Source organism: Pagrus pagrus, assembly GCF_965226575.1.
Source record: "Pagrus pagrus genome assembly, chromosome: 22".
NCBI lineage: Eukaryota > Metazoa > Chordata > Actinopteri > Spariformes > Sparidae > Pagrus > Pagrus pagrus.
Genome location: NC_140204.1, coordinates 16,712,870 through 16,730,855, shown reverse-complemented (window position 1 = coordinate 16,730,855; position 17,986 = coordinate 16,712,870). Strand labels below are relative to the sequence as shown.

At 40.3% G+C, this 17,986-nt stretch overlaps 1 protein-coding gene across 2 annotated transcripts; it reads left to right on the top strand.

Moving 5' to 3' along the window:
- The first annotated feature begins 251 nt into the window (after window positions 1–251).
- On the top strand, window positions 252–12,463 carry paip2b (poly(A) binding protein interacting protein 2B). 2 transcript variants are annotated; one of them, XM_084344983.1, is made up of 4 exons: window positions 252–521; window positions 8,446–8,612; window positions 10,056–10,238; window positions 10,381–12,463. In XM_084344983.1, the coding sequence occupies exons 2-4, from the start codon at window positions 8,457–8,459 to the stop codon at window positions 10,435–10,437; spliced, it is 396 nt and encodes a 131-aa protein (XP_084201109.1). In that variant the 5' UTR covers window positions 252–521; window positions 8,446–8,456; the 3' UTR covers window positions 10,438–12,463. The 2 variants fall into 2 exon arrangements, with proteins under 2 accessions (XP_084201109.1, XP_084201108.1); XM_084344982.1 differs by lacking the exon at window positions 252–521 and adding an exon at window positions 2,850–3,012.
- Window positions 12,464–17,986: the final 5,523 nt, after the last annotated feature.

Sequence of the window (17,986 nt, the reverse complement as noted above, 5' to 3'; positions counted from 1 at the left end):
GCCCCAAAACAACCTTAACAAACATAAAAGTAGAGCCTCGTCTCTTAAAGAAAGGTCAGTCCTAGTTAAAACGGCCACGTTGTCAAATATTAACCGGTCATATTGATTACAAAAAAGGGGCACCAAGAAAAACGGTTTATATTTTGTTTACTTACGTGAATGGAGGGGTGGGGCGGGGCGTTTGGTGGCCTGGACCAATAGCAACCCAAGAAGGCGTTGACTGACGTAGATTCCCACCAATGACTGAAGTGTGCAGCTGGACAAACGCTACCACGACACAACGTCTTTTCCCCCCTCGACGTTTAGGCAAAGAAACAGTGGATTTACCCGGTTTTTAAGCCATTTAGGCAAGCTAACTGACGAAGGGGATACGTGTTTATTTAGCGTGTTGGAGATTTCTTAGGAGGATTTCTGTATTGGGTGGTTTTCTTGTGATATTCGGGACCGGAAAAGAGCCGTTTCCCCCCGACAGCTGGTTGCGGATTCCCCCCTATCTGACTGCGGTCACTTGAAGTTGTTTGGTGAGTCTGTTGTTATTGGTGGAGTAAAGGGGGAAGCTGTGTTTGCTACAGAAAACAAAGGAAGGCTGAAGGGAAGAGCGGCAAGAAAGCGACGAGAAAGGCTAACAGTCTACTATGTTTATCAAAAAAACATCGAACTTATGTTCCGTGTGAGCCCATTTGTAGCTTTACATCGACAACAAGCAGCAGCAGTCATTTCACGGTTAACATTGCTTATCGTGTTGCACAACTTCGGCCCTCAAGTATCAGTGTGAAAAAGACAGGAAAACTATCATAAAAGGTCGTAAAGCAGCTTTAAAGTCTTCTCCTGCATTAGAAATAGTTATATTACAACCGACTTAATCATTGGAGCACTGTCAAGTTCATGAAAATATGCAAATGTTGGATTTGTTACTTTCCTCAGATAAGTGATAGTGGGCTATAGGTAGGGCAATATACACACTGATTCACACTGTTCACCATCACTACAATCATTTATGACCCCTCATAAAAGTTAATCAAGGTGCAATTAGTTAGATTTTCTGTTATTAATAGACCGAAATATTTTTATTTCCGAAGCCACGCAGGCATTTGTGTTTAGGGAGAGTAAAGAGAGTAGTGGTGCTGCTGGTGTGGTGGAGCTTCAGGGATGTTTGTTCACATGCTGCATTCACGTACCCATTCTGAGCCCCGATTTTCGGCCGTCAGCGGTACTCTGACGTGTAGTGTAGTTGGCTTATGGCCCTTTAAAGCTAAGCTGTCTACTTGAGACCTATGGCTAACAGTTAGAGAGGTAAAGCTATCTAATAATTTATAATAAAGAAGGAAAGGTAAGTTGATAGTCTGTACACAATAAGTGTGTGTTGAAGACTTTGATTGATTTCCTATTTCAAATATCCCATTTCACCTTTGTCCTGTGACTGATTTGTCCTGTTAGCTGATTTAAAGAAAATTTGTCACTGCAATTTTGATTATTGATTCATTGTGTAAGTCAATTTCAAGAAACAATCTTAAACTCTAGCTCCAGTTGTCAGATGTGAGGATATGCAGCTTATTCTCTCATATGTCTCATTGAAAAGTCAGTAGTTTGAGGCTTTGCGCTGTTGGTTGGACAAAACAAGCAACTTGAAGATGTTACCTTGAGCTTTAGGAAAACTTTGAAGGACTCTTTAAGTATTTTCTATCGTTTTATAGACAAAACAATTGATCAAGGTAACAATAACTGTCTCATTAGTAGGGAAAATAACTGTATCCCTTGAATTATTTTTATTAACAATAGCTACAGGGCTTGTAAAAACAAAAAAGAGGTTTCTACACTCAGCTGTCAGCTTGTTGGATAAACCTAGTTAAATCCAAAATAGCAACCGTACAACTTATTATTCCTTCATGAAGGTGACAATGTTCAGTTGTTATTGATTCAACGTAATTTAAACAATAGGTGTTTTCTAATATTTAGTTTACCGTAACTCATTGTATAAACATGGTTGACAAAATATTAGAAACACTTCTCAGTATAATGCAGTACAACTCAACAGCACTCTACAACTTTTTTGGCATGAAAATAGGATGGATTCTTTTGTTAGCTGATTGTAAGCATCATGGTCAGTACTGGTTTGTTGCTGGACCACAGTATCATCAGCTGCTGTCAGTAATTCAAATTATATTATCTACTGGACTAATTAACTTCTAACCAGAGAAGATAAACAATAATAACTGAAGCACAAATCTGTGCCAGGCTGTTACTCCAAGCCTGGTGGTGTGTTTTTGTGTTTTTTGTTCTTAAGTAAAAAAAACAACCCCACCCAAAACAAACCAATATCCACATTGTGTCTATTTTTCCCGCCAGAAAAAAAATCTGGCCTTTCATCGTCATCAGCATCAGGGCTGGATCTTTTCAATCTTGGATCCATCATCTATTACCCTGGGGGGGAGGATAGCAATGGAAATACTGCAGAGGGATATAACCAGATGTGGCTGGTTGCATATCCGGACCACGTCTGTTTCTGTGCATTACTGCAATATTTTTATATTTTTTTCATCAAATCTTTCTGGCGACACTTTGGTCAGTTTGTTTGTCATGTGCTTTCGACATCCTCCTACATATCTAAATACTAATATTTGTCCACATAGCATGTGCACAGCATGTTCTGAAAATGTTGCTTGCTGCTTAATAATTTTAAACAGAACATGTTGAGGTTAGGATAAAACAAGAGTTATATCTTGGTTTTGGGAACTTGTGACAGACATTTGCCACATGTTTCGTTCATGTGAAAATTAATTGCAATCCCCACATTCCTGAAGGAACGTGAATGCAGCACCGGACCACGTGACCGACCCAGCTTTCTAACGTTAGCAAGGTGGCTAACAAGATTTAGCTAACTTGAGCTACGTTGCATCGCAGCAGAGAGTAATCCCAACTGGAGAAACGACGAACACGCAGTCTTCGCCCGTTAGTTGCAATAACTTTGTGTAACGTCACACCTCGAAGTGAACACCGAGAGCACAATGCCAGGTAACTTTAACTTCTACAACCTTGAATTTTCACGGTTCGTCGTGTGTGTGTGCAAAGCTGTTGTAATCCCCGAAGTGGAGGCTTGTTTTGTTGACCTGCTTCACTGGATGCTGCCGCTGCTGCCATGCTGTAGCAGCGTGCTAGCTGATAACGGAGCAGCCGACTTTGTTTGGCCTCAAGCATCCGATCGGGAGCGGAGTTTGACCTCAGCGCGTGGTTAACATGTTATAATAGCCAGCTATGTATTTTTCTTGTGGTTCATAGTTCGACTCGAGGCCGATTTCACGCAAACGCACCACCCGACTTCCATTAAAATAACTGTTTTTAGCCACCCAGCCTTCTACCCTTTGTTGCTTGGATAGCTTTCACCTTAGGCCCATCCGCTCATTGACAGCACAGCTATGTCTATCTACCTAGCATGTTAGCCACCGTAAACTAGCCACTTAGCATTATCTCGGCTAAAACCGTCCAATCCATTTACCAACTTTCCAGGTAGGCCTGGACACCTGGTTTAGCCTGTTAGCTCTCTGAAGACGTTAGCAGGCTATAAGCGACTACGACACAGCCCGTTACATACAGCACACTAACTGTTACCTTACATAAGCTGTTATGTAGCGGTGTGTTCTGTGTATTTAAAAGCACATTGTATTCAGCTGATGGTGTTAAACAAGCCTATCTGGTTTTTCCCGTGTTTCCCTAGTTTTGTCGCTCGGCAGGTCGAATCCGTGGGCGAGATAGGTTTTTTTTTCTTCCCCACATGCAGGTACACAAAGTATCTTGGTTTTCTGAAGTGACACATGGCGTTAAAGCACGACAATTTCACGTGTTCACTCTTATATTCTGACCTTTTACAAACCGTGTCTCTTTTTGGTATTTCTACCAAAACTTATTTTGTTATTATCCAACAATTTCAGCAGATTACAAATCGGTTTACACTCGGCATGAATGAGTTAACATGAAGTGTACATGTCAGCTAATATGTTCATTATTTTAAGTTTATATGGTTTCAATTAATGTAGTTTCATTATTTATTAATTCATGAGACGTTAGTTTTCTTAAATATGTCAATCTCTGTGAACAAATGTGCATCAGTCACCCAGAACTCACAGTAACATTTTTAGATTGCTTGTTTTCTTTGTCCAACAGTTCAGTACCCAAACATATTTAATGTTCAATGACATGAAAGCAAGAGAAATGGCAATTTCTCCTTTTCGACTAGCTGTACCTGTACCATCAATTGTTTGGCATTTTCTTGAAACAGCTGATTGATAACCGCTCAGAAGTTAGTCCATAAAGTGGCAGTAAATGGTCAGATAAGAGTCCATCATAGTTTTACAGAGCCTAAAGTGTTGCTTTAAGTGTTTTTGTTTGATGAACAGCCCAAAATTCCCAAATATTTAATTTGCAGTTACACAACAGCAGCTGGGACCAGTATAGATTTGTCTTTCTTGATAAATTACTTTAAGTATTTGGTATTTAAATAGCTGCCCAATAACCATTTTGAGGTTGACATTTTGGGGTTTCCACTCTTTCAGTAGAGGTGCACCTCCCAATTGATTTTTAGTAATTGGCAATTTCAATCTTTATCAGTTTTGGAAGGATCTAATGTATGCGCTTAATTTGTCCTAATGTGTCAATCAAAATATGTAATCCAAGTATTTTTAAACATAGACATGAATGTAAAATAAGATAGGGAGGGAATTGAATTAATGTTAAGGATTTGCAGTGGGGGGAAAAAACAACATAATCAAGGCAACAAAATTGGCATTCATCAATAGGAAGGCTTCATTTGAGCCTTGAAATACTACATACATGAGGGAATTGGTCATCAGGAACATCCAGTCAGAAGATGTTGACATCATCTACGACTAGAGTGCAACAAAAAATATTTCAGATCACAACATAAAGTAATTTGACTCAGAACTACAGCTTTATCATATCAGTTTTTTTCTTTGTAGTCCTGTGGCAGAACAGCATTTTACTTTTCCACTGTTCATCCTTCACCCTCATCGAATCAGATCAAATCACACTCTGCTCGCAGGCATTGAGGATGCTAGGCCCCGCTCGCTAACTAAATATTACATGGCGACCGACACATGGTTATGCAACATGAACATGTTAAGTGCTACATGCTGTACATAAAGGCACAGTGCTCGCTGTCTCCCCTGTTCTTTATTCATCTTGGGTCAACCGCCGTGCACTCTGTCGCCTGAGTAGACGGTGATGCTCAACAACTGTTAGAATTGATTTTTATGGCTCATATTCACATGATTCCTTTTAACTTTAAGATTTTCTTACTCTGAACAAATCGGTTTAAGTTGGATTCAGCTAACTATTATTTTTCTCATCAATTAATTTATTGATTCTATTAAATTAGATATTTCTTTGTAAAATGTCTTTAAAATGTCAGGAAGTCTCATTATGATGCTTCTTTTGGCCACAACCTGGTGATATTCAATTTCAGATGATATCAAACCAAAAAAAACAGCAAATCCTTACATTTGAGAAGCTGGCAGCAGAAATGTGTTTGTCATTTTTGCTTGATAAATGACTCTCAACAGTCATTTTAGCTTTTAACCTCAGTGCACTCTAATCTTGTGTTAACTTTGTTGTTGCCTGCTTTGTTTTTTCTTCCTTCCACGCCTGATGTGTGGAATTAAAGGCAACACATCTTCAGTGTTGATGTGTAAAAGTCTGTGTTGTTTCATAACACTTTATAGGCTCCAGTAAAAAATGAAATTGAACACTGGCACAGTCGCACATGCAGGCTTCAAACACGTTGGACACGCTGGCACTTTGCTCACTAGTGCAGAATTAAATGTAGGCCTGACGTATTCTCTTGCAACATGTTTTTTCTTCCTCTCTCCTGCCTGATTATTGTTTGCTTTCAAAGCATGTATGTCATGTAAATCATTGCAGTTTTGTCATTCACTACAGATAGAGACCAAAACTCTGATAACTCTGAGCCAGTCAGACGCACCTCCTGTAAGTCTACTAACCTACTTAGATTATACATGTTTATTTGAACTCCTTTGAAGGACATTATGTCCCTCTCGTCAGTGGGTACAGTGAACAGCGAGCAGAGCTCAGCTCACACATGTTTGTTACATTGACCGGGACAGAAACAGCAGGTATAGGTCTCAGTGTAACATTATGTCCTGGATATTGAAATCAGCCGAGTGAAGCGGCTGGTAGTTTGAGGAAACAAGTCAAACATTGCATTGGTGCGTCTGCATCAGGCTGACCCTGAGGCTGTGAGCACGGCTTGGTTGAGATCATCGTTTTTTCTTTTTTTTCTCTCCCCACTGCGAGGCCGCAGTTGAGTCATGACAAGTCTGTTGGAGCTGGCTGGCAGTCTGAGGATTATGTCATTATAGTGGGCATTTATCATCCGAGCAGGAGTCCTGTGTCTGTCGCTGAAGTAGGGATGCACATACAATCAAGTATGGTCACTAATTAAATGTACTTTACCTGTGATATGGTATTCGTGATGGTATTATTAATTCCCGTAGAAGTGTCCACCGCTTTTTAAGTATCATCAAGATTTTCATGCAGGGCACGATGCAACGATTGCAGAAGAAGTGCAATAAGTTGGAAGTTCCCTACACAGAGCTGAAAGATGAATCTGTCTCTTTAGTGTTGGAATTTCTACTTTGATACAATACATTGAAAAATAGTGATGTTCAGTACCATTTTCAATACCACAGGAAAAAGACGCACCATTGAGGAAATATCATTTTTAATTTTTATTGAAAGACTAATAAAACAAGGCTGTAATATGACGAGATACCGCTTTTCTTCATTTGGCTAGTCGTCAAGAACACTGGGCACTTTTTGTTTTCTCTGTAGAATAGGCCTGTGTGAGGAAGAGCAGCTGGTACTGTAGTTTCAATGCTACATAAAATGAGAAACTGCTTTAAATATTCAGAATTGATATGCATTGATATCTTTGTGCTCACCGCTGCAACTCATGATTATTTTTTATTGTTGATGAAGCTGTCGATTATGTCCTTGCCAAATACCATAGTCTTTTGGAAAATGTTAGAAAATGGTGAAAAATGTTGATCAGTGTTTACCAAATCCCAAGAGTTTGTAGACAAGCCGGAGATATTCAGTTTACTGTCACTTTTTTTTTACTCAAACTGACTTAATTGATTATTAGAATAGTTGGTGATGAATTTAAGAGCTGCCAACTAAACCAATAACTGTTGCTGGTCTACTTTCAGTAGAAAGCAGTGACTTTGCATGACAGTCATGAATCATGCTGTGAGAGTGCAAGTTGAAACATGCACAAAGTACAGAATTTCCCCTAAATTACATAAGCAGTCTCTAAAATGACTCTGTAAGCAATTGGCACATAACTCGACACCTAAAGTGTGTGGCACTGTAGCCAGAACGACAGCAAAGCATTTTACTGACCTCAACATTGATTCTTAACAGAGCTTTTGTCTTTCACTGTATCAAACTGTTTCCTCTATTTAAGAAAATAAATCTATTTATCCGAAAGCGGTAAGACGGATGTGAGTTACACCTGCACCCTCTGTATTGCAACATGATGCACACCTTGAACAGTGACTCACTGATTCACTTTTTTCTACTGATGCGTTTCTAACTTGTGCTTTTCTTTGCTGTCCTGTTGCATTTCCTCGACTTAGATTTAAATCTTACTCGACTTGGTTGTTTTGCTTCGCACACTAAAGCTAAACTGTGTATGTAAATGCGGAAGTCCACACTGTGCTCTATTTTCTCTTTTTATTAGGCAACTGATTTCACACTCTGAGCGTTTGTTTGCCTGAGTGAATGTTGCTGTATATCTTCATGATGCCAGTCTGGCCCTGTGTATTTTCTCGCTTAATAATAAACACTATGAGGCCTTATTGCCACAGCACACTCTACCAAGCTGAATAACTATTGATTGCAGTCGTAAAATGTCAACGACTCTATTAAGCCTTCAGACTCATTTGGAGTTAGACCATTTTTAGATTCCACAGGGTACTTTTGGAGACTAGGATCTGTCCCAGCTGCTGTTGCTGTTTTCAGCCTGCTTCTTATTCAGATCATGAGATATGGAAAGTTTTTCGGTGTTATTGTTTATGGAGACTTTTCTACCCGTGGGAGGAAGTTTTCCAGCTGTAGCTAGAAAGTAATTGAGTTTCTGCTAATTTGTTAAATTTTGGGTCTTGGCCTGAAATGTTGGAGCCTCGATTCAGTTGAGATAATGTTAAGTTTTACAGCCAATAACACACAGCTGTGGGTGAATAAATAGGAGAAGAGTCAAATCTGGCTTCAAGAATGAAAGAAAATGAAGTATGAGTGGTGTTTGATTAGTTTTGTCTGATTTTGAAGTACACTTTAACGAGATGAGGTTTCAAGTTCCTACTTTTACTTCTTGGCGAGTTTTCTAACTATTAAACTTGTGTCTTTCCCTTGCAGAGCCAGCTGAGATGAGCGGTCCAGAGGTGGCCAAGACACCGGGAGGAGGAGCTCCGGGCAAGGAGGGAAAGGAGCCAGTGGCCAATGGGCATGCAGGAGAGGGCAACGACGCCAACCCATTCGCCGAGTACATGTGGATGGAGAATGAGGAGGAGTATAACAGACAGGTGGGTGCTCGGTACACATCAACATGTGGTTCTCCTTCTAATCTCATTCCTTTTATTCAGTCTCAGCCATACTTTGTCTTCCCATACTGCTCACTCTTATACCGCCTCTCATTTTCTTCCTTGTGGGCTTTCTTTGACTTTCACTATAAAGGTGGCTCAGACCAGCTTCAGCACTATGTCAAAAATTATTCTCCTTATTTTCAATGAAATGAGGAGAGACAGAGATGGGTATTATAGGTTCCCAGACAGAATTGAACTGGGGACGTTGCTGTTTATGGTCGGCACCCTGGGCCCCCCTCTCTGGATCTTCTCAACAGTACATGCAGCAGCATGCTCGCACTAACACATCTTCTTACATTTTATTATTGCAGATCTTTTTCCCTCCTGCACCTGCTTTAAAGATTGTGATCTTTTATTAGATTGTGCGCTTTACTAGGTTGCATGAATATATCCGGATGTTTAAAATTTCACTTGTAATGGTGCTTTAAACTCACCACCCCCCCCACCCACCTTCTCCTTTTTCTCTACCCTCGCTGAAGCTTCTCTGTAAATACAGCTCTGCCATTTTTTTGTGCTGTCCCCAACCCTACTTTATCTTTTTCTCAACATCCAAACTGAAGTTCTTGGGGCATCTGATAACTGATGGCCATCCACGCTTTGATGGATTGGTTTCCCTCCCATGCCCCACACACAAGCTCACTTTTATTACCTTCCCCCTTTCCCCCCTCCTCGTGATAGAGATGTTTTTATGCCTCTGCGCCAGCGATGGCGGTGACGGATGGACAGCCCATGTTCTCAGGTTGTCTGTCTGATTCCTATGAGCGCGATATCTCAAGTACGCCTTGAGGAATTTCTTCAAATTTGGCACAGGTGTCCACATGGACTCGAGATGAACTGTTTTTACAATTTGGTGGTCAAAGCTCAAGGTCACTGTGACCTCAAACACATTTTTGGCCATTACACAACAGTTCATGCGACGATTATGTCACAATTTCACTCAATGTCTATTGCGATAAAATGACAAAGATATGACATTTGATATCCCAAAGGTCAAAGGTCAACACATCATATTGTGCACACAATGATCTGAGCATTATTCAGTGCCCTAGTTCAGGAACCAGCAACTTGACTGGTGTGTGTAAGCAAGCAACCATCAGGCAGTAATTCTTCTCTTCCTCGCTAATCTGATGTTATTTGGACCCAATCTTGATCTCTTGATCTACATGGTTATATATAGGTAGATGTGTGACTTTTTTAACAAATCCATCTTCTTGCAATATTCAGTGCCCCTTTCAGCTGTCTGTATCTCAACCTCTCAAGTTGTTATCTCTCTCACGGCTGGATGAGTCATGTATTAGTGTGTGTATAGTCATAACATATTCCTGAGAAGCCCCAGCATTTCTGCCACTCATTTCTCTCCTCCTCCTCCTCGTCATCTCCCAGGTGGAAGAGGAGCTGTTGGAGCAGGAGTTCCTGGAGCGCTGCTTCCAGGAAATGCTGGAGGAGGAGGACCAGGATTGGTTCATCCCTTCGCGTGACCTCAACAACCAGGGGGTGGGGCAGCTGCAGCAGCAGCTCAACGGCCTGTCCGTCAACGATCACCACAGCAACCTGGAGGAAGTGGCGGTGAGTCAGAGAAGGATCTGATTTCACAAGATTATTTTATTTCTAAACTCACTTAGAAATTAATCATGAAAGGTCAAGACTTTAGGCTTTAGGCTATTTGTTCTTACTTTTTTTTCTTTTGTTTAATTTCTTTTCCCCACAGAGGAAGAGCATCTTGAATCCCGAAGCGAAGGAGTTCGTCCCGGGGAAGAAATACTAGGAGTCCCCCTCACCCCCATGGAGCCTCCACGCGCACACACACAAACACACACCAGTCCTCACATATTCTCAGAGACTCTGGCGGCCACGACCGCACACACACTGATTCTTACACGCACACACGCATGCACACACACCAATGCAGACACAATTGAAGTCAGTGGCGTGCTGGCAGGCCCAGTTGGGGGGTGGGGGGATTTCTTTTTCTTTTCTTTTTGTTTCTTTAATCTTTTTATTTCCTGTTTGTTTCTTGTAAACTGAGGGACATTGGGAACAGGGGTGGGGGATGGGTGTAATACCAGCACCGCCCTGCTGCGGGCGCTAGCTCATCATTGCATTTCAGATGACACTGTTGACATTTATAGAGTATGCAGATCTCACCCGTGTCCCCTTTGAACTGAGGCAGCTACCAAGGAGTGATGCCAGGACAAAAATATAATCCAAAACATCTAATTATCTTTAAAAATCACTTCACACATTTGTTGATTTGTGTGCTGTCAAATTCGGAAAAACAACATCGCCCATAAGTCGAGGGTTTCCAAGACAGTGAGGTCAGAGAGCGACCAACATTTCAGGGGACTGGATGGGTTTCTGCCGCTGCTCTGTAGAGTCACCACGGTCAGTCAAACCCGGTGACGTTGGCTCCTATGATGTCACAAGCTCCCTGTGGCATCATAGACCTTGCTCATGTAGAAACGCGGGTTCTTATTTGTATCTGCAGCGGCTCCGTTCCAAACCAAATACAGACCCCACCCTCCCCGCACGCTTGTGTTTTGAAGTGATCTTAACAGACATGGACAGGTGTAACCATGGATATGAAATTATTTTCCCAATTTATGTGGAAGTCCATGTTTATCTTTTGTCCAGCTTAATATAACAGAGGTGTGAGTTTCCCAATCACACATCAAGTTGAGTAAAGCAAGAAAAATATTATCGAGGGAAGGTCAGAGCTTTTTGAACCTTACAAAACTCAGTTATTGTCATTTTTATGTTTTCGTTCAGCTTCATCCCCAAGTTCAATTTGGATTTCTGGGGTGTCGTGAACTATCGTGTTACAGGGGAGTATTTGGTCTGGAACAATGCCACTGCCTCTCTCTGCCGGAACAACTTGGTTTGTCCAGCATCAGATCAAGTGTCCATATCCAAATCAGGTTTTCAAATAGCCTCTCCTCCTCTTTTTTTTTTCTTTTTTTTGTTTTTTTTTTCTTCTTCATGTTTTGAGGATGAGGCATTTTGTGTCTCTACTGGGTACAGTAACCTGTGGTGTCCATTCAGTCCTGTTTGCAGGAGGAAACGTAAGGAGACAATATTGTCATGGCCAATCAGAATAAAGCAGTTTGGAGCAGGTGGCTGACAGCATGTTCTCCTTGCCGTTATTCTCTTTGTAGGTTGACTTCTTTGAGGAAGTTCTTTTTAACCATAAATCTGTGTTTTGGTCTGGCTTTCCCTGAAGCGTCGTAGTGCAAATATAATCTCCGTTAAGTTGTGAGCCAGTAAGATAAAGTTGTATATGTGAAGATGCTTTTCAGGAAACCCAGATTCTTATCAACAGTAGTCATGAATTATGGAGTCGGTCTTGGCTTAAAAATGCAAAGCAAGTATTGTCATAAGGGAAAATCTTGTAATCTGAACATTCATCTTGAGTCCACTTTTCACTAGTGGTATTACAGTGACAATAATGTCTTATGTATTTGACTGTATTAGTGTTAAGTAGACACTTGAGCACTTGTACTTCATTGAAGCATCTGACGGGTGAAAGCACTCATTTTAAATCCATGCAGCTTTTCCAAATTTCAGCCTAACAAGTACTCAAGTGTGTTCTTAAAGCGTGCAGTAGAAACCTGGTTAAAATGGAACTTCCTCGCACAGTGTTGGACCACAGATGTCGATTGGCACCCTGGTGAAGCCAATAGGAATGTCCGCCAGGTGGATTGTACAACATGAAATCATTTTTGGTGATTTTGTTTAGATGAGTTAGACGACAGAAGCCGTTAAAAAAAAAAAAAAAAAAAAGAAGAGGTCCAGAAGACACAGAGTATGAATTTCAATACAAATAAAAATAATGAAAAAAGATGAATAAAGATGTTAAAGACAAATTGCCCTGATTTGGTCTTTTGTTTTCTTCACACAGTATTTTGAGCAATTTAGAGGGAAAATGTTTGAAGTTGTTCTGGTGAGACTCATCGACAGGGTTTCATTGCCAGGGTGTTTCAAGTGTAGGCTGATAAACAACACAATTTGGATCATCCTGACGCCTATTGAACTACGCCTAAGGGGACTTTTTGGAGGCTAAATTAAGGATCTAGGCTGGTATGTGTGAAACCACTGCAAAAGTTTGTTCTCAAGTCTGTCAAATGTAAGAATTGGTTAATATTTTTGTTTTTATCCTTTGCAGGAACATTCACAAGTTTTGGTCTACATTAACTAGTTTTCAGGGGAGCTCCAGTGGCATACAGCTTAATGTAAATAATTTGCCAGTAAATAGTTTATGGAGATGTTATGTTTTAAGCTGACCTTAGTGTTCTTATATTCAGGGAAGAAGACATTTCTTGAACTTATCTTGTTGTATTCATTCATGGGCATCCCTGTCCTCACTGCCTTGTCATACAGCTGAGTTTCCTCGTTCCAGGATACATTGCATGAGCAAATGCTCCTGCAAAGATCCAGACTGCTATAGCTGATTTAGTGATACTCTAAAACACCAGTGACATCAACCTTTACTTGACTTGTCCTATTTTTTATCATTTTTTAAGACCAGTCTAATTTACCCTCTTTACTTTGAATTTAACCACTTTATCAAGTCCCTCAGGTTATGATTATGTTAACACAACAATGAAAAACAAATAAAATCATGCTTACAATTAAAAATACTGCCACACTGGAGAGCAGACTTTAGAGGAAATGACACTAAAGACATGCCGGAGCCTGGAACCTGGAAGGACTTGATACCAAGTCTTTTAGAGCTGTATGTAGATGCTGTTGCATCGAGCAGAAAGTTGCCCTGAGTGGTCTCTTGCAGGGTCTCAAAAGGAGGAATGTTATCCACAGAGAAAAACCTCACTTCTTTTTTTGTAGGACACAAATCAAAGGAAGGAACAGCCGCCCTTCTTATTCTCCTGCATTTTAAAGTCAGCAGGTGAACTTTCATTTACAAGTTTAACCAACTTGAAAATTCTTCCTGTGTGTGTGGAGCAGCTGACTGATGCACAGAGCCCAGCAGGAGTCCATGGGATTAAGGGAATCCAAGGAGAGTACCAAGTCAGCTACAATGCTGTGGTAAGGAGAGGGTGGAGAGGTTGAGTGTGTGGACGTGATGATCACTAATCTCTAGTCCTTCCCACTGACTTTTTATGTTGTTGTGTATGGGCCCAGCCTAAGATCAGTAGCGTGAATTTCAATAGTGTCATCCTCCTCTTCAGTAGACACTCTGATCCTCAACTTTTGTTTAAATTCGCAAATTAAAAAAGAATGTTATTTGTTTGTAATGTCAGCCATGATGAATCAGTTTAAAGTGCTGCACATCTGCAGTAAATGTCGAGAAGTGCTGCTTCCTCGTCCAACCACCCACTCCTTTCAGGCAGGAAGAGTTGCCACATCTGAAAAATACTTCCTAACTGAGGTAGCGGTCAAGGCCTGTGTCTGTGATTCCCAGTTATCTAGCCTCAGGATACAGAGGCTGAGGATGAGTCATAGCACAGCACTACACCTTCTGCTGGCAGGCACCCAAAGGAGAATGTAAAATGTGAGTGCTTGTTGCCATCCTCCTGTCGGACGGAAAATGAAATGTGCATGCGGCCGTGCAGACGTCTGAGAAATCATCTGATTCTTACTTCTGCAAGTTAAAGCATGTACTGAAGAGAAAGGACAGTTTAAGTTTTATCTGCAACTATACTTGATGCATCAAAGGTAAAAGTACTCTTTATACAGAATTGTTCCTTTCTAAATGTAATGTTATTATCTTGTATTAAATTATTAGATTATTGGTATCCATGCATTAAACTTAAGGGGTAAGCATTACCGTACGTACATCTGTAAAAAAAAAAAAAAAAGTCGCTGAGATTTTAGACATCAAAGCAACATTAAGTAGAAATTGGCACCCTGCACAGTTTCACTGACACTTGACTGCATCAGTGTGGCTCATGTTAAAGGTAACCAGTGGAGGATGTGAGTGTGGCAGGCTGTGATTAGACTATGGACTATAGACTTTGCTTTTGCTGTAATTATGGGCCATGGTTATTGTTGCTGTGGCTCCAGTGATTAGCAGGGCTTTATACACCGATCATAAATGTGTAACACTAGCTAACCTACATGACAGCTGTGAACTGACATGAGTGAGTTGGCTAGTCATAGAGCTACAGCTACAGCTACTACCATAGCCACTTCAATAATAATACAGCCACCCACAGCAGTGGCTACAACCAAAGCCACAGCACAGGGTGCACCCACCCGCAGCCAGCGGCTTTTGGCTGCAGATGGAGCTGAGTTTTCCGCCTCAATATATTATAATAATATTAGTACTGACCTTTTTTTAGACTGCTTACAACCACACCAAAATTTTATGAGCCCAATTAATGTCCGTTTCAGATCGGTGCTGTGAGAACAAACTAGTACATGAAGAAAATAAGACCTTTCCCTGCTTTTATTATACAAGAAAATAAAAATTTCTCTGGATGTGTGTAGTCAACCCTGTTTTTAGCTGAGGAGCAGAGAGAATCCAGCATGATGACTTTAGAGGTCACATCTCTGCCTTGGCAAGTGATGAAGTGTGCACCAGAGGGGTTTGCAGCAGAGTTTGATGCCACCACAAAGAAAATCTTCCAATCTACTTCTTCTTGACGCTGCTTTGCATTGAGGCACTTGAGGTGGTTTTGAACTCTCAGTCAAGCTCAACATTACAGATTCTTCCATACTGACACTTGACAGAAAAGTCAGTCAAATCATCTCTTGATCCCCAAGATGCAGGCTTCTTGCACTTTTGATTTTTCCTAGTAGATGGTGCTGTTACACCACCTTTCCACCTGTGACAGACACATCACAGCTGTGACTGTCATCCCCATGGATCCACATATACTGAGATATTACTTCTAGAAAGCAATCTTAAGTCACAACATAACCATTTTTTCTTTGTTTTTTATGTTACACATCTTGTAGTTTTGAGAAAGAAGATCCTACGACATCATCGTGTTTTTTGTGCGAAACCCACAACCACAGGTTTCTGATTTTATTTTGCAGTCAGTCTTGTTGTTGTTTGCCTAAAATGTAACCTGCACATCTGCTGTGTGCAACTGTGGTTTGACAATGTGCAGAATGACTCCAAATATAGACTTTATATGGAGCAGATACCAAGATAACAGATACCAGAGCAGGCCATAAGAAAGGCCTTCCTCCGTTAATAGTTGTTATGTCTGGCTGGTATTCATGCTGTGATGGAAACAGAACTTTCTGTCTGTGTGGTCACATATCAGGTGTTTGAAAAATGTAGAATAAAAGTGGAGCGATGAACAAAAAATGACAAAGGGGGTTTTGCAGGATTTTAGAGAAGATTTGTATTAGTGTGACTTCACCAATCACCTCAGTGCACCACAGGAAAATAACAGTTTGCCGGTGTGTCAACATTAAAATAAAAACTGTACTGTGCTGTGTGTTTCTACTGTGTATTTTTACTGTGTGCTGCATATTTCTATTGTCTAATTCTACCATGTGGTGTATATTTCTACTGTGTATTTCTACTGTGTGCTGTGTATTTTTTACTGAGTGCTGTGTATTTCTACCTTTGCTGTGTGTTTCTACTGTGTATTTCTACTGTGTGCTGTGTATTTCTACTGAGTGCTGTGTATTTCTACAGTCTATTTCTACTGTGTGCTGTGTATTTCTACTGTGTATTTCTACTGTGTATTTCTACTGAGTGCTGTGTATTTTTACTGTGTATTTCTACTGTGTGCTGTGTATTTCTACTATGTATTTCTACTGTGTGATGTGTATTTCTACTGTGTATCTCTACTGCGTGCTGTGTATTTCTACTGTGTGCTGTGTGTTTCTACTATGTATTTCTACTGTGTGATGTGTATTTCTACTGTGTATCTCTACTGTCTATTTCTACTGTGTATCTCTACTTTATATTTCTACTGTGTATTTCTACTGTCTATTTCTACTGTGTATCTCTACTGTCTATTTCTACTGTGTATCTCTACTTTATATTTCTACTGTGTATTTCTACTGTCTATTTCTACTGTGTACTTCTACTGTGTGCTGTGTATCTCTACTGTGTACTGTGTGTTTCTACTGAGTGCTGTATATTTCCACTGTGTATTTCTACTGTGTGCTGTGTATTTCTACTGTGTATTTCTACTGTGTACTGTGTACTTCTACTGTGTGCTGTGTATTTCTACTGTGTGCTGTGTATTTCTACTGTGTACTTCTACTGTGTGCTGTGTATTTCTACTGTTTGCTGTGTGTTTCTACTGTGTATTTCTACTAAGTGCTGTGTACTTCTACTGTGTGCTGTGTATTTCTACTATGTGCTGTGTGTTTCTACTGTGTATTTCTACTGTCTATTTCTACTGTGTACTTCTACTGTGTGCTGTGTATCTCTACTGTGTATTTCTACTGTGTATTTCTACTGTGTAATTCTACTGTGTGCTGTGTTTCCACTGTGTATTTCTACTGTGTGCTGTGTATTTCTAACTGTTTGCTGTGTACTTCTACTGTGTATTTCTACTAAGTGCTGTGTACTTCTACTGTGTGCTGTGTATTTCTACTATGTGCTGTGTGTTTCTACTGTGTATTTCTACTAACTGCTGTGTATTTCCACTGTGTGCTGTGTATTTCTACTGTGTATTTCTACTGTGTACTGTGTGTTTCTACTGAGTGCTGTATATTTCTACTGTGTATTTCTACTGTGTACTGTGTGTTTCTACTGAGTGCTGTATATTTCCACTGTGTATTTCTACTGTGTGCTGTGTATTTCTACTGTGTACTGTGTGTTTCTACTGAGTGCTGTATATTTCCACTGTGTATTTCCACTGTGTGCTGTGTATTTCTACTGTGTGCTGTGTATTTCTACTGTGTATTTCTACTGTGTACTGTGTGTTTCTACTGAGTGCTGTATATTTCTACTGTGTATTTCTACTGTGTGCTGTGTGTTTCTACTGAGTGCTGTATATTTCCACTGTGTATTTCCACTGTGTGCTGTGTATTTCCACTGTGTGCTGTGTATTTCTACTGTGTATTTCTACTGTGTATTTCTACTGAGTGCTGTGTATTTTTACTGTGTATTTCTACTGTGTGCTGTGTATTTCTACTATGTATTTCTACTGTGTGATGTGTATTTCTACTGTGTATCTCTACTGCGTGCTGTGTATTTCTACTGTGTGCTGTGTGTTTCTACTATGTATTTCTACTGTGTGATGTGTATTTCTACTGTGTATCTCTACTGTCTATTTCTACTGTGTATCTCTACTTTATATTTCTACTGTGTATTTCTACTGTCTATTTCTACTGTGTATCTCTACTGTCTATTTCTACTGTGTATCTCTACTTTATATTTCTAC